Source organism: Poecilia latipinna, unplaced genomic scaffold (genome assembly GCF_001443285.1).
Source record: "Poecilia latipinna isolate Pla-1442-1.1 unplaced genomic scaffold, P_latipinna-1.0 Scaffold1373, whole genome shotgun sequence".
NCBI lineage: Eukaryota > Metazoa > Chordata > Actinopteri > Cyprinodontiformes > Poeciliidae > Poecilia > Poecilia latipinna.
Genome location: NW_015113989.1, coordinates 161,126 through 176,999, shown reverse-complemented (window position 1 = coordinate 176,999; position 15,874 = coordinate 161,126). Strand labels below are relative to the sequence as shown.

General features: G+C 41.9%; 1 protein-coding gene across 4 annotated transcripts in view; it reads right to left on the bottom strand.

The window, feature by feature from the left end:
- Positions 1-15,874, bottom strand: part of tiam2a (TIAM Rac1 associated GEF 2a) — an 83,316-nt gene that overhangs the window by 46,558 nt on the left and 20,884 nt on the right. For 2 of the 4 annotated variants that reach the window (XM_015056296.1, XM_015056299.1), the window contains exons 2-3: positions 5,905-5,995; positions 3,514-4,707 (exon numbers count right to left, since the gene is read on the bottom strand). In XM_015056296.1, the coding sequence (XP_014911782.1) occupies positions 3,514-4,701 (1,188 nt within the window). In that variant the 5' untranslated portion in view covers positions 4,702-4,707; positions 5,905-5,995. Of the gene's footprint in view, positions 1-3,513; positions 4,708-5,904; positions 5,996-6,454; positions 6,474-10,388; positions 10,516-15,874 lie in introns of those variants that run through there. The other 2 variants (XM_015056297.1, XM_015056298.1) reach the window with 2 other exon arrangements.

The following is a 15,874-nucleotide window of genomic DNA, read 5'->3' as shown; positions in this document are numbered from 1 at the left end:
TTGGGTGAACAAAGTTTTTTTGTTTTAGAAAATTTCCTTTTGCTGGTAAAAAAAAATCAAAAGAATTTTTTTTTTTTTTTTTTTTTTTTTTTTAAGTGCTCGGCTGATTCCGAGAATTCCCAACTATATGGAAAGAAAATGCAACCAGTTCGCAACCATGTATACAGACAGATGGAACCGTATTTAAATATTCTCTTTTCACTCAGCCCAAAAGTCGTATAAAACAAATTAGTTAGTATTTAGTAGTCTAGCTCAAAACTACTTCGAAGTCACTAAATTACAGCAGAGAAAGTAGAATAAATCTCCAGCGAAGACGTCTGGGAGTTTGGATCCCTTCTGCGTCAAACAATTTTACATCATTTGTGGTCTTATGTGGCTTCTCAAGCTCCAAAAATGAACACTTGATGGAAATGCCTCCTTTTCATCCTTGATGACAGTCTACTGACACTTGACTAGATTGCAGCATCGATTCTGCTCCTGACAGCAGAGTGCAGCGTTCTCAGCAAGCAGGAACCCAGCATGTGCCGTCGTGGCAGAATTCAGTTTTGGGTTTTAGTTTTTTTTTTTTTTATGTGTCAAGCTCAGTTCTAAGCATGTTATCTTTGTCATAGTCACGTTTTATGTTGATCTGGGGTTTCTTTCTATATCCATTCATAAAAGTACAGTTTCCAAGCGGTGAGTAACAGGTCCGGGGACATTACTCTGCCTATCAACACTACCCATCTCATTCTCATGGATCCCAATGCATTATGCCGTCTATGTATGTGATTCTGGGCCAGTCTCACACTGGGTCTACAGGATGGCAACCAGGATCGTGTTCTTCCAGTCATGATCCATCTCTCACCACCACAGGGGAAAGTGGTGGTGAGAAACCACTTTTTACCAGTTCAACAAAGTCTTTTGATTTTTCTTCACCAGGACAGACGGACATTTTCTTATGACATTATATCTCCAAATCTTCTGATAAACAGTAACGTGACACCATCGACTCTTAGCAAGAATCCAAGACAACTGAACACCTCTGCTTGTGGGACAGAAAGATTCACAACCAGTGTGGCGAAATCCACCTCTTTCTGGTTAAGAACCACAACTGTGAATTTAGAGAACCTGACATTTTTGGGGGATTTTTAATCATATTTTCCCCAACTTGTAATAACATGTGGTTCAGAGAATAGAATCTTTCCCCAAGATTTTCATACTTTTCTTGCATTGATTCAGCCCAGATGCCCTGCTGTTAACTTTCTAACCCTGCAGCTGCTTTTCATTACAAGCAGGTTCTCGGTTTTTGGCATCAGGGTCAGAGTGTGACCTCTACCTAGAGGAAAAGGTGGTAGGGGGGTTAGCAGATGAGGTGCTCCCGATACCAGCAGCAGCAAAATAAGTCCTGGGAAAATTAGGACGTATACCACGGAGAGAAACTTGACCAACTCCAACAAAAACTTGCTTAGAGTCCTTGCATCTCAAAGTAAGCGTCTCCCCCTGTTTAACTCGTGTGAATTTTCTCACGTTGAATTATGTTAAGCATCTAACCCGCCCTGTAATAAAGCAGATCAGCTGTAGATTTATTCTTTTGTTTTTCTCGAGAGGATTTCTGGCTGATACAAACATTTTCTTTGGAAAGAGAAGAAAGTCTAGAGGTTAAGCGTCGACACCTGATCATGAATTTAACACATGCTGGACAATAGAACATTTAGCAGCAGAATAAATGTGTTTAGTCTGGAAAGGTTTAATGTTGTAGTGCAAAGTCACTGCTGTTTGAGCGTAAAGAGAAGCTCACATATTCTAAAAACACTCAGAACACTTTATGAATATTATAATGAGTCCAGTCTTATTTGTTCTGAAGCAAAATTCAGTGATTAAGCACAAATCCCTATTAGCAGATATTTCCTACAAAGACTATGAGGGGAGTCCCGGAAATCTGTGCACAACAACTGGAACAACCACAGCTCCTTCATTAACATTAAAGGCCGGGTGGGGTTAAATCTTTAGCTAAGGATTTAGTTTCACTCTGCAGAGCGTCTCAAAGGCTTACAGCTATCCTTCAGGCAGAGCCCAAGCAGCGTTCTTAAAACATTTACAAGGCAAAGCCAAAACGAATTAAAGTAAAAACAATTGCTCTCAAGCTGCGAAGACGAAGAGACGAAGGACAAGGGTGCAGGCTCGGTTTAAACAAACCTTCTGGGTCAAATTGCAGCTAGTAAAGCTGCAGACTGGCCAAGAAAAATCGCACAACTCCCGACAAGTGCGTGAAACATGAAGACAAACTGTGGTTCTTTCTAATACAGGTTCTGATCAGTGCGTGTGCAGTCCAAGGATCATATTACCCGAGGGAAATCATATCTAGTGGAATATCTTTGAACCTGTCTCAAGAAAAACCTAGCTCACCCATATACAAAAGAGCCAAATTAACAAACTTACAGCTTACACGTGCGGCCAGCATGCAGAAAAAAAAAAAGAACTCACGAAACGTGTGGAAACAATGCAACAGTCAGAGCTGACTTGGTGTATCAAGCCACAACCAAGATTATAAAATCAGTTTCAAATGTGCTAAAATCTTTTAATACACTGTTACTGTGGTTTAAAGTCCTTTCATTGAGAAAGCGATGGAGTAATCAGAGTTTTCTCCAGCTGTTTGGTGACACAGAGTACCACAGCACTCACCAACTAATCAGGTGACTGATAGATGGCCTCACTTACAAGACAGACAGTCAAATATTTGGAAAAGGAGAAAAATATGGACAGTTACAGGGTGGACGGAAATATCACCCGTCTGACATCATGTCTTAATCTTATCCTCTGCATTAATGTGACTCTTGCAATCTAGCAATCATATTAATCTTATTAATTATGAAGCAAAAATATGTTTATAAGAACATGTTTATGTCAGCCTTTAGTCTATGGCTGACATAAACATGAAAAGAAAAGAAAAACAAAACAATACAACTAAAAATCCAATTAGAAATCAGAAATCAGACAATGCTCAGACAATTTTCAGCTCGACTGGAACAGAATGATGAAAGGCCGAATGGAAACTCAGAAATCCAACCTTTTTTTTTTATTTTTTATCCTTAAATCATCCTCACTACAACACCTTCATGAGCATTTACTAAGTGAAGAAGGCTCATAAGATAAGATAGACATGTTAAATATTATAGGGGCACTGAAGTTGTATGCAAGTTTGATCTTTGAAAATATAAGTTGGTAATCAATTTATATAACAATTTATTTTAAATAATTTATCTTTGTTTCACAATTCAGCCAAACCCTTTATTACAGTTCTCTTTCACATGCAACACGACAACGCCTCTGCTCTCAAAATAAATCATTAATGACGACTCAGCAGGAAGACTAAAAAAAAAAAAAAAAAAAACTACTTTAATGCTGCTGCTTCTGAGTTTCTAATTCAGGAAATGGACAAAATCGTCATCTGCAGGTCAAAGTTTCACAAAAACAGGGGGAAAAAGAAACTAATCTATTGTGTATTTCTCAATAGAATAATATTGACCAACTCACTTGAGATTTCTTCTTCTTCCGGCTGAGGCTGCCTGTCCAGTCACTGAAGCGTCTGATCCGGTTTTTGATGGAGTCTTTCTTATTGAAAAAGTCGTGCCTACGCTGCTGCTGCTGCTGCTGCTGCTGCTGCTGCTGCGTCGGCTTGTGGTACTGCTCCATATTTGAACTAATGGTATGGGCTTTGGGCCTGCGACAAGGCAAGGTGAACGATGAATACTGCCGTGGCTCTGCGCATTCTTCCACCAAAGGCACGTCCAGTACAGACGCAAGAGAAGCTCGATGCAGCCTTCGGCCCAACGGAGGCTGCTGTGACTGGGAGGACAACTCGCTGGCTGTAGGAAAAGTGGCAGCCATTGTGGAGTCCCTGTAGAGCTCTGAACTACATGAAGGTGCAGGGTTTTCTGCAAAGGAGTCAAGCTGATGTATAGGGGAATGCTCTAATGTTCTGCTAGTACAGCATGGTTGGTCCTGATCACATAGCTCTGCACCGGGACCCCACGGGGAATCGTACCAGGAGCCTTCGGAGCTCAGTGAGCTTCCCTTGCTAGTCCTGGCAGTGGAGGAGGTAGAAGCTGGTGGTGGTCCACCCCGGTGGGCCTCCTGCCTACTGCCACTGGAACCCGGCAAGCTCGGAGTGGACGTAGCCTCCAAATTTGGAGAGAACTTGAGCAGCTGGACTGGGCCAGAGGCCTCATCCAGGAGCAAGGGGCTTCCTGAGGTGTTTGTGAACTCCACCCTGAGAGTGCCATCCTTCTTGATCACCACCCTTGGGCTGCTCTGTTCCTCCAGAACCTCCTGCTCATCGCCGTGTCCGTTCAGAGAGCGCCCATTGAGCTCAGCCCCGTACGGATTCTCTTCATAGTCATCTGACAATTGCCGTCTTCGAATGCCGCATCCAGGCGAGCGATGCCAGTGATGCTCGGTGCTGCCCCTCGCTCCTTTGCAGATGTAGTCGCAGCGTTGGGCTGAGTAAGAGTGTCTGCTTTTAGGAGGTGACAAACAACCACGACCAACACACTTCGCCTTGTACCCTGAGCCGAGTGGGGCGTTTCTCCACCACGTGTGTGGGGAAAGAACGTCATCTTTGGTTGAGCCGAGTTTCAGTGAATACGGTTTTTGTTTCCTGGGGAAGATGAAGCTTGTGCCTTTCGGACCATCAATGCTGTACTGGCTCTCTGAATTCCCCATCCTGCACTGGAAAAGCAAATAAACAAACCATAAAGGTGACCTTTACTAAATGCAAGGGAAATGCATACAAATCTATAATTGACATTTACACCTGCAGCTCAGTCAATTAGAACATGATTGAGATTTTAGCAACTCCATTCAAAGAGGTAAACTTAAATTTTTGTACAGTAGAATACATCATATAAAAGTGCTTTACAATCAATCGAAAAATAGCAGACTTCATAGCTGACCAGTAGACGGTCATATGCCAAAAGGTTATTACTGGAAAAAGTCTGCTGTTCAAAGCCTGAGGGTTTCAAGCATAGCAATGGAAAGTTTAGTGGAAGGGGGGAAATTAGCGCAATTCGGAATGATAACAGTAGCCTTGAGAAGACTGTGAAGTAAAGACTATCCACGAGTTTGCGGAAGATTAACAAGGCAATTTTTTGTATGTTTGAGAGTCACCAAACACAGATGAAAACAGAACATTGCTCGAGTTCATTCAGTCTTTGGCAGAACATAAGTTTCCTGCCAAGGTAAAGGAAAAAAGGGCTGGACTGTTCAGTGGTCCAAAGTTTATGTTCATCGTGGAAATTTTTTTTTTTTTTTTTCCCTTCAATTCAACTTTTCACTTCCATCAATTGATTTTGTTTAATTACTGGAATAAACAAACTTTTTGATTATGCTCTCACTTATTATGATGCACCTGTAAATCTAATCCTGCTTGAAAACGTAAGGCTACACCTCACAGACAAGGACTACATTCAAAATGTAGTGACTGTTTCCACAGCAAAGCGGCTATGTGTCTAATATGTTCCATATGCTTTTAAACGAATTCTATCTCATCTGGTCATTAAACCTTTTTTTTTTTTTCCCAAACAGAAAACCTCTGTGAGATAAATAGGCTTTTGGGCTGTCATGGTTGTTATGGGTGACAATACTCGGAACAATAGGAAATCTCTTCCACACTGTCCAAAGCATGTTTTCATTGGAGAGTCAGAGCCGTGACCAGACTGAGATTACATTACAGAGCTGAACAACATGAATCGCAGGAAGACTGCTCTTACATAACAGGTGCAGATCAACCCCTACAGTCGACTTTAAGACTTTAATTTAGCTCACCAAGCAGATTAAAAACAAATAAGCTGGACGGGGAAGGAGCATAGATCATTACATGCATGCTGATTAAAAAAAAAAGAAAGACAAAAAGTTGTTAAAACTCACCACTTAGAAAGTCTTGCTTCACAATTTAGAGTTATCTGTGCCTCATTTTCCAAAGTTAACTCAGTCCTTGGTTGTGTGGCTCACCTGGAACCTGGAACACAAACAGAGAAGAAGAGGAATTAGTCTTTCCGCTGCACTGTAATTTGCTTTGTGTAATGAGCTCTGAGCTTCATAAAAGGTGTGTAACCTAAAGATCAAAACAAATCCTCTACATTTTGATGAGGACAATGTTTGGCATTGTCATCTGTTCATACAGATAAATCAGTCCCGCAGATGAATTAAAAAAATAAAAATAAAAAAAGGGGCGGGGGGGCGGGGGGGTTAAGGCTGCTGGTATAAAACTTGGAAAAAGCTTTGCAAAAACATATTCAGGCTCTGCCTGAAAGAAAACACACAGTAATGTAGAAGTGTATGGAATTTCACCCAGGAATCTCAGGATAGACTTCCTACAGCATGAAAAAAAAATAAAAATCACTCCTCCCTTCTAAATCCAACTCTCCTTAATCATCCATCCAAATCAAACATATGTTGCATTTTTCCACCTCCCCACATGTAAATGACGTCTCTTTTCATCAGGTCCGGGAAGGTTTTTCAAAGCCAGCTACAGTTTAACCGTTTGTTTATTTTTAAACCTTGGATTCCTCTCGCTAGCTTAGATTTTTTTTTTTTCTTTTTCTCTTCCCCCTCCCACTCCTCATTGCCAAATTTGTCTGAAAGCACGATCCAGGGCATAGGAAGCAATGAGGAGCGATATTTGTGGAGACACTGAAGCGCCTTTTGGCATCTTGAGGAAGCATGAATGTTGTGTGTAATGTAACCTAACTGCACAGCCTCAGACACATAGCGGGAAGGCCACTGAGCTTCGCAACACACGAACAGCATGTGTAAGGTTGCAGGGTAAATATACCCCTGCCAAAAGTCCTAAACTCCTGGCTTAAGTGATCTGAACCACTGCGGTAGGAGTTTAACTGCTTCTGTTTGAACAAACCTGGACTGTTTAGCAAGATTCAAATAGTGCTGGCAGTGTAAAGGCAGGGCTGGTGACGAGTGCAGTTCATATGTGGATCCACAGCATTTTATATGCAAGGGGTCCTGAAGCTCAAGGACAAGCCCAGAAGAGCCACCAGGACTTTCTCCTTCTGCTTCGATGGAGAGCAGCACCTGATAGTCCAGTGGAAACTTGGCTGCAGACATTCAAGGCTCCTAATGAACTTGAACCGTCATTCTGGGCTGATCGGAAGATTAGCTAAACACTGGTTTCATTCACCGAGTCAAAACCAGCAGAGACTGAAGTCAAGTAGAGCTGATCCCGAGAGAAAGACAAACTATAATTCTGGACCCACTTATTAAAGCAATAAAACACCAATAATTTTCACCCTTGCTGGAGCCACATTGCCAATGAATCCAAAGGCTAAACTACATATGGACTGACTTTGTATGGGAGGTCTTGGTGTAAATATTTCAATTCCCTTTATTAATTCGGGGGAATACGAGATATTTTCTAACTTTACCTCCCTTTTTCGTACATGTCACCATCTTGCAATAACCTAATTCAGGCAGAAGATCATATGATTGGTACCAACATTTCAAAGGTTTTAAAATGCCTTTACACGAATAAAGAGTAGCATACAATTCTGTCTGTTAAATGAAGACTGAGAAAGCAGCTGCCGACGACACCAGGAGTCAACATAAAGCCAGTTGTCCAACTTGTCACAGTCACCGCTTTCATTGAGGACCACTGCTGATGCTTTTCTTGCAAAGTTTATTCAGCCAAACCGGGCCAGCGAGTATGAAAGGCTCAAAGCCATCCCATCCCAACACACAAACCCCTAAGACGCACAAGTTCGCCGTCTGCTGCGAGTTGAACTGGCGCACTGTGTGACTTCGCTGGGAAAGCGAGACACGTTTTCCTTTTTAGCAGCAAACCACTGCGCCCAGCCTTGAACTCACCCTCCCTCTTTCCCTTCAGCCCTCTGTTCTCATCAAAAAGGCTTGCTAAGGACCATCTGCTCTGGGGCCAAGGGACCACTGCCACTCTTGCGCCCCTCGGCACACCCTCTGACCTGGGGATTCTTCTCACACCACCCCTGGGTGACTCCTACGTAAGCCTTGTGTTTAGTCTAACAGTGCCTCCAGACAGGGATGCTGCAAAAGAATGGGCCACACCTTGGTGTGGCATAAACACAGAAGGTGCTTTAAGTGTTAAGGATGTAACTGACTTTTTCCTACTTAAAGACCACCATGTATTTGTCAAACAGAAGCTTAGCTTCAAACTATTTACACAAACCCAAATGAGAATGAGGAGTATAATGTTGAATGGTCTTTGTTTTAGCTCCAAACCATTTACACACACCCAGTCTCAAGTTAGCGTTCATAACAGATTTCACTTGTCTAACTTGGCAAATATAAATCTGGACAAACAAAGACCTCAAGAGGGGTTCCTTAAGGCTACGTCTTCAGATCCTTTTTATTCCATCTACCCAGATTACATAATATTACATCTTGCGTTGTGTTTATTCACAAGTTTATGTGTTTACAACAATCCTTCCACTCTCTAAAGCTTTGTCTACTTAAACCGCTGTCTGGAAACTGCCGGTATTTTCGGATGATGACTGGGGAAAAGTTCCAGGTCTAAACCTGGAACTGTGTCACTGTTTGGACGAGAGACACCTTGAATTCCCTGTAGCTGTCATGCGAGAGAACTACACGGTGCTGTAATTTTATCGCCTCGTCAAAATGTTTCTGAAAAGTTCCACTCTGAGAGCCGCTTCCAAAGAGTGCCTGTGTCAGAGACTCCAATCAATGGTGTCTTGTAAGCAAGAAGCTGGACCACAACAAAAGTGCTACGGTTTCAATGGAAACCAGCTCAGTGTTTCCATAAATTAAATGGGTAGCAAACACTTGGCTAATTTAAATGAAATATTACTGTTCCCGCCAGATTTCTTGAGAATTTCCAAAACAGTTTGCTCAGTAAAGTCTCAATTTGAATTTGTCTTTTTGCAATATCTTCATTTTGTATTTTAGACCTGACATTTCTCATACAAAACACAAATCCGGGTAGGATTGTCAGTACAATACCTGAATAGCATCAAATAATTAATTTCCAATGCCTCAAAGGCAAATGGGACTGGCTGAGATCTTACTTAGCAAATCAGAACTATGGATTACAAATCAGACCAAATGTGGGTTTAATTTTTGGGTCACTTTTATTTAACCATAATATGAATCTGCTTTAAATTAGTATTTTATAGTTTCTTTCTTCTCGTGTACTCAGTTATTTGATTTAACTTTATTTCTTTGTTTTCCTGTGAAGTCCTTTAAATTACCTTGCACATGAACGGTGCATCACATAAGCCTGCACATGGTTTTTCTCCAGAAAAGCATCATGATCCTGTTTGTCCATTTTTCTTTTCAACAAACTGCAGGTACGTTTTAGGAATGTTACAAATCTTATTTGAGCTTTAAGTTGTTGCCTTAAAAAAAAAACAAAAAAAACAGTGCAAGTATTTTTCCTAGCAGAAAAAAGCTCAGAAACGAAAAGTGCAAGTGACAAATTCTCAGTAAGGTTGATTATTCCAGCACTGCAGAGTTATAGCTATGAGGTCATCTGCTTGTAGGGGCTGAATTGGGCTGCCTTCCTCCTGTCAAATCACAGCCCATGAGACTCTTATCTCTTTTCTCAGGGGCTGCAAAACCAAAGCTGTTAAAGTTCCATAGTTTATAGTTGCTTCTGCAACTATAAACCTAGAAAAAAAAAGGAAAACAACCACAACAGGAAGTGAAGGAAAGCTGTGTAACTGGAGAAAAGAACATCCCATCTCCTGCTGTGTTTCTGTCATCTGAAGACGACTTAAAAAATCACACAGTTGTTTGCTTACGAGTAGAAATGTCTGTCTATGAATCACTCTGAAAGCTCATATTACTGTGTGGTGAATCCAGCGAAGCCACTAAACATCCATCAGAGTGCTTGTTAAGTGTTTTTCAGACTTTCTCATTATGCATTTCGAGGCTCCGTGGCTGGCTACCGACCAAGAGTGACATGGCAGCCCCCAGGCAGAGATTTATACACGTATGCTATGTTCGTTTCAGAGCGACCTGAAGAGAATTAAAGTTTCCAAACTGTTTAAACCATGCATCCATGCATCTAGATAGAACTTTGTCCTCAGATTAATGTGTTTGGGGCAACAGATCCCAAAAACCTTGTAATGTATCAAAAGAAGTTATAAAGGCTGAGACTGTGAAAGGTCACTTTAGCATATCAGTGTCTACAAAGCAGCATCCTGAAGGATCCACAGGAAAGTAGGCCAGAGATGTAACTTACCTAGCAGATTTAAATGGGGATTCACAAGCAAACACATAAAGGGACCCACACCTGTGCAGCTGAGCAATAGGAATCAACCTCCACACCTTGGCTCCCCATTAATCCACCAAACAGCAGAAACAAAGGGATAGAAAGATAAAACAGAATCCATAACATGGCTTACCTCCGTGGCAAAGGCTTTAATCTAGAAGCTCTTTGAAGAGCTCGCAAACTAGAAATCACACTGGTGCTCTCTTGACTTTCAAAGTGGATTCTGTCCACCAGTGCTCATAGTCTTAAAGCAGCAGCACACGCACACAAACACACACATGCACCATCTGACTCACACTCACCCAGACACAGTGGACGACACGTGGAAACTCCCTCCCGGCTTTGGAGGAGCAACGAATCACAATCCTCTAAGGGTGGCCCTGGGTTATGCAGCGGCAGCAGGGAAAGCCAGAAAGCAAAGAGGAGGGAGAAGTGAAAAGTTCCTAACATAAGAGCTCACTCAGGACAAGACACCAAGAGGTTTTATAGCACTCATCTATTAAGAGTGCATGGCAAAAAAAAAAAAATTAAAAAAATGGTCCACTGGGTGACTGATTTCTTTTTCCATCATTCAGCTTTTCCGTTAGATGGGAGGAGGAGGATGCAGGGTTTGTAGCAGCCAAGGAGGGATCTTTTTCTTTTTTTTTTTCCCAAAGCAGTTTGAGGCGATTGGGCGAGACAAGCTGGCGTGTAATGGCTGCAGTACTGCCTGGGAGGGCGTAATGACTGGAGCTCTTGTCTGACCCTAAATACCACAATGACTTCAGGAGGAGGCCAGAGGAGAAGGAAAGAAAGAATGTGTGCATACAAGTGTCCTATGAGTAAGGGTAAGTGGGGGTAAAAAAAAAGACCATGGAGTGATTAGAGGTAGTCAAGAGGGAGGGGGGTGGGGGAGTCACCCAGGAGGAACTGAAGTCAATGACATGTAATCTTTTAGATTATTTCTAAGCAGGTCTTTTGATCAGAGGACGTAAAGGAATGTGGCAAAACTTTCCAAGGAATTAGTTTCTCCAAAGTGACAAAAACATGTTGTAGCAGCAACTAACCATCAGCCAACATACACAGAGACGTGTTTAATTGTCTCTGGTTTGCGTCAAGAAAGTCTTCCCCACGACATAATGGGACTACCACCATGCCTTCTGCCATATTTTTTGAAGTCAATGTTCCATGACTGACCTGTATTTAGCTACTTTTATGTCCCCAACTCTTACAACCCTTTAGATCCCTGCTAATGAACAGCATGCCCACAGCAGTCTGACCAGAGATCAATCACAAAACATAAAATATGCCGAAATATTGGCAGTGAGAAGTTGTCAGTTTATAAGCACAAATAGGCATGTTTTCATTTTTCTATACTTGCATTCCCACAGCATGATGCTCCCGCCACCTTGTTCCAGCATGCGGGTGTTGTTTTCAGGGGCATGTGTCCCGTAGAGGGCTAGTGGTAAACAGGAAACAAATGCATTCCACAACTTGTGGATTTGTTTTGCATAAAATTTTGAATCCCATGCTTCATCTTCCTTCCACTTCACAGCTCTGTGCTACTTGGAGTTGGTTCATCACATAAACATTCCACTAAAGCTGCACAGAAGGAAACGGAGTCAACGACATGTTGACACGCTTTTCCGAACTAAGGCCAATCACAGAACATAAAGAGATGTGGAAAAACATTCCCTGGAATCAGGTTCTCCTATGTGTTGTGACTAAGACTTGTCTCAGTGGAGACTGTCCCAAGACCGCCGTCAGCCTAAAAGCACACGCAGGCCTCCATTTGTCTTCGGTTCACATAGCTGTGGTCAAACTGGACCCGTGCAGAAAGCCACATGAGAACACCAAACAGAGTCGGAGCTCGAAAAGTCCGTTTAGAAAGCTTTCACGTGCCAGTGGTTTGTGTCTGAGTCACTCGAATCGCCCCTACAAATGAGAGCCGCTGCCTGGCCTGTTACTAAAGCACCGAACTGAGCTCTGCTCTCGAAAACCATTGTCTTGAATTGCAATTCAAAGTCTTATCCACGCCACGCTGCAGGAGCAGCTGTGGAACAGCCTTCAGCCGGCCTGCTGTCCACAGAGACGTCAACCTAGAGACCTAATATCAGCCGCGCTCACCAGGACTAAACAACATTGTTAGCAGCACAATAGTCCTCGTGGCCTAGTCTGGGATCTTCTCAAAGGCTTTTGTGCGCCTGTCGGAGCAGGCATCTTAGAACGGGTTGGTCAACGCCACGCCTCGAGCAAGTGAGAGACACGAAAACATTCAGACTCACACGAAGAGAGAGGCCCGATAGGATCCATATTCATGAAGAGCAGGTGCTAGATCTAATTCCACCCAGCCAAATTGTCTGACCCCTAATTATTACCAATTAAGACCCCAATAAGCTCTGATCTCCTGAGCTGAATTAAATCCCAATATATTCAGGCTCCAGGCGCGCACACACACACACACACACACACACACACACACACACACACCCTCTAAGGTAATTTTTATTCTTGTCTTACACTTCGAAATGAATGCAGCACAAGAATCTGAAGGACAAAGATTCAACATACAGATATTTTGAACTGCTATTCATGAGCAAAGGACTGCAAGAGAAAATGAAGGAAAGCATATCAAACGATTTCACATGACGCGAATCAGGAGCAGCATTTTTATGTTTGCGGGTATTGACAAAGGATTCGTTCTTTAGCAGGATAATGCTTTGAAAAAAAAAGGTAACTCTACCCTCAAAATGAGGTTCAGATGACTTCTGATGGCCTGATGTCACATAATTCAATGCTAAGAAGACTGAATCTCCATCGCACGCAGATGCTGCGAAGATCCACAACAATTTAACAGAACGTCACAGCAGGGAATACTCTAAACAGAACTTTAGCTAAGCTTATACTACGCTTCATTTCACTAGGCTCCCAATGATCTAAAGGACCCTGGAATGTCACTTTTTGTTTTTAAATTATAACTTTTAGATAGAGACGTGCCGAGAAAACTGGCAATTTCCAACCAGACTGGTCTCAACACCAAGTTACGGCTGTTCAGCTGATCAGAAGGTAGCCAGTCTTGTTAACAGCAACACTCTTCATATTTCTGATTTTGCACGGGGGAGATTCAAAATAAAAACTATGTACAATATGTGTTTAAAACGAAGCCAGAGGAATGTATGCAAGAAGTTATTTAAAAAGGAACTGAATGGCTGCAAAAGAGCGACAGAGTAAGACTTGTTAGCCAATAACAGGAAGGCTGACAGCAAGACATCATAGGTGATCCGTTTCATCACCGAGTTTTCAACATGTCATGGGGAAAAAATGGATTTTAAAATGCTGTCAAACTTTTAGTAATCTACATTTTCTGCAGAGATAGAAATAATGCTTTGTGTTTCTACTAGCACTAGCCATGCCATGCTAAATCAAATGTCAACTCGATATTATTTTTTTACATTTCAAAACGGTAAAATCCTATCCTCCCCTCTGTTCCGCATATTAATAATTAAGAACCCCTCATGGGAGGAAGATCAGAGAAAAAATATTTAAAACTCTGGTCTTATTAAGGAAATCAAAGTTGGGATTTGGAAGGTCGACGCCTTAATCAACCATGTATTCGGTGCATCATTTCGGACCAAACCGAACAAATATTCATCTTTTTTCATTCCTGCTGACTCTGAGCTCGCAGACGCATGTAGATGCAGCCTGTTTAGGGACCGTGCAGTGCCTCGTCTGATCTTAATAACTACAGTACGGCATCCATCCCCTTAATGTGGTGTTGCAGACATCTTAACCTTTTGAGTAAATCATTTCTTTTATGCAAAACACATTCATCACGTTGCATTTAATCTCTGGCCGATCGCCTGCGATAATCTATCTCTGATGAAAAACTCATATTGAAGCGGCGCTCGCTCATGGGAGCGGTCTGACAGATGGGGCGCAGGAAGAGCATTGGGGCAGAGTCGTGGGGGGAGAGAAATATAACTCTTTAGTCGGCTCACTAATATTTCAACAGCTTTCTCATAAACAGCATGATGGAGCCACGTTCGTCGCTGGGGGCCGTTTACAGTTTGACGCCATTGATTACTGTTGCTTGCTGGGGACTCCGATGGGCAGCAATTTGTGAACAAAATATCCCTCGGAAACAAATAAATGCATCTTAATTGCTTGATATTAGCGGCAATTAGCAGAGTGTCGCAATAAGAAGAATGGTTTGAAAAAAAGATCAACGCGTCTGGAGAAGCATTTAAAATTAGCAGGATGGGAGACGTGGGGGGGGGGGAGAAAGAGAGAGACAGACGGATGGAATTTACTTAAGCCGGGATGCTTTGAATCAGGGTGAAAGGTCAAAGCTTTTGTTTCACACTGGGCTCCACCCTAAAATCTATCCCAATCCGGTCTTTGACAATCTAACTAGTGAGATGCATCATGTGAAGGATTCCAAGTATTTCTGCTTGGCTTTTCTAACGTGATTAAAACATCATCATCTCCGATGTTACATCAACAGCACTATGACATAAATTGTGAAATCTGCACATCTCTTCAAACAAGTCAGCCTGTGATGGACAGAGTTCAGCTTTTATTATTTTTTTTTTTTAGAAAGATGCTTCCTTTCATGCAGACTGTAAATGAACTGGGTGCAGGTTGTAGAGTAATAATTCAGAATGAGACACGAGGCATTAACCTCTTCTGAAGGCGCCGTTTACAAGAGACAATGACTCGAGATGTCCTCAAGGGGGTGTCGCTGTCCATCTGCTGCTTCACGTCAAGCAAAGTGCCTTTGCAACAGTTTTCATTCCACTAGACTTGTTTTTGTACACGGGGCTTATGCCACAACCACAAACATAAAATACATTTTAGTTGGATTTTATTTAATACATCAATGCAGTGAAGCACAAGTGGAAAGTTGAGACAAATTAGTTAAAACACGTGTGGTTTTTTTTTTTCAAAATGTTTTACAAATAAACATCTAAAAAGTGTGACGTGTGTTGCTATGGATATCCAATTGCAGCTGGATGTCCATGTTTCACTTGTCATTACTCATCTAGAAATTGAAATGCTTCCTTATTCTTTGTAAAATTCTTATATTAGATAAAACATCTAAGAACAGCAATTTTTTCATTACTGTACATGAGATTCTCTGCTGGATTTAGCTCTGGGCTGTCACTAGGCCATTGTAACATATAAATAAGGTTTAATTTAAACTATGCCACTTTAGCAATGGCTTTCTGTTAAGGGCCGTTCACTCTGAAAGTGAACTGCCAAACCAGATTTAAGTCTTTCACAGTGTCTAACAGGGTTTCTTCTAGGATTTTCTTGCATTTTACTCTGTCCACCTTTCTATCAACTCTGACCAGCTTCTCTGTCCTAGTGAAAGTATCTACCCAGCCCAATGCTGCCACTACCATACTTCCCTGCTGTTATAGTGCAGTCCAAGATGATGTGCTGCATTAGTTTTTCTCCAAACAGAGCGCTTCACGTGTTCATTTTCAACTCACCAGGGCACCACGACAATGTTTTCTGTATCCTATGTTTTGAGGCAAACTAGATACAAATGCATGTTTTATTAAAAAAAAAAAAAAAAAAAAAAAAAAATAATATATATTTATTTTTTTTTTTTTAAGTGGGAGGTTGTGGGTGGGG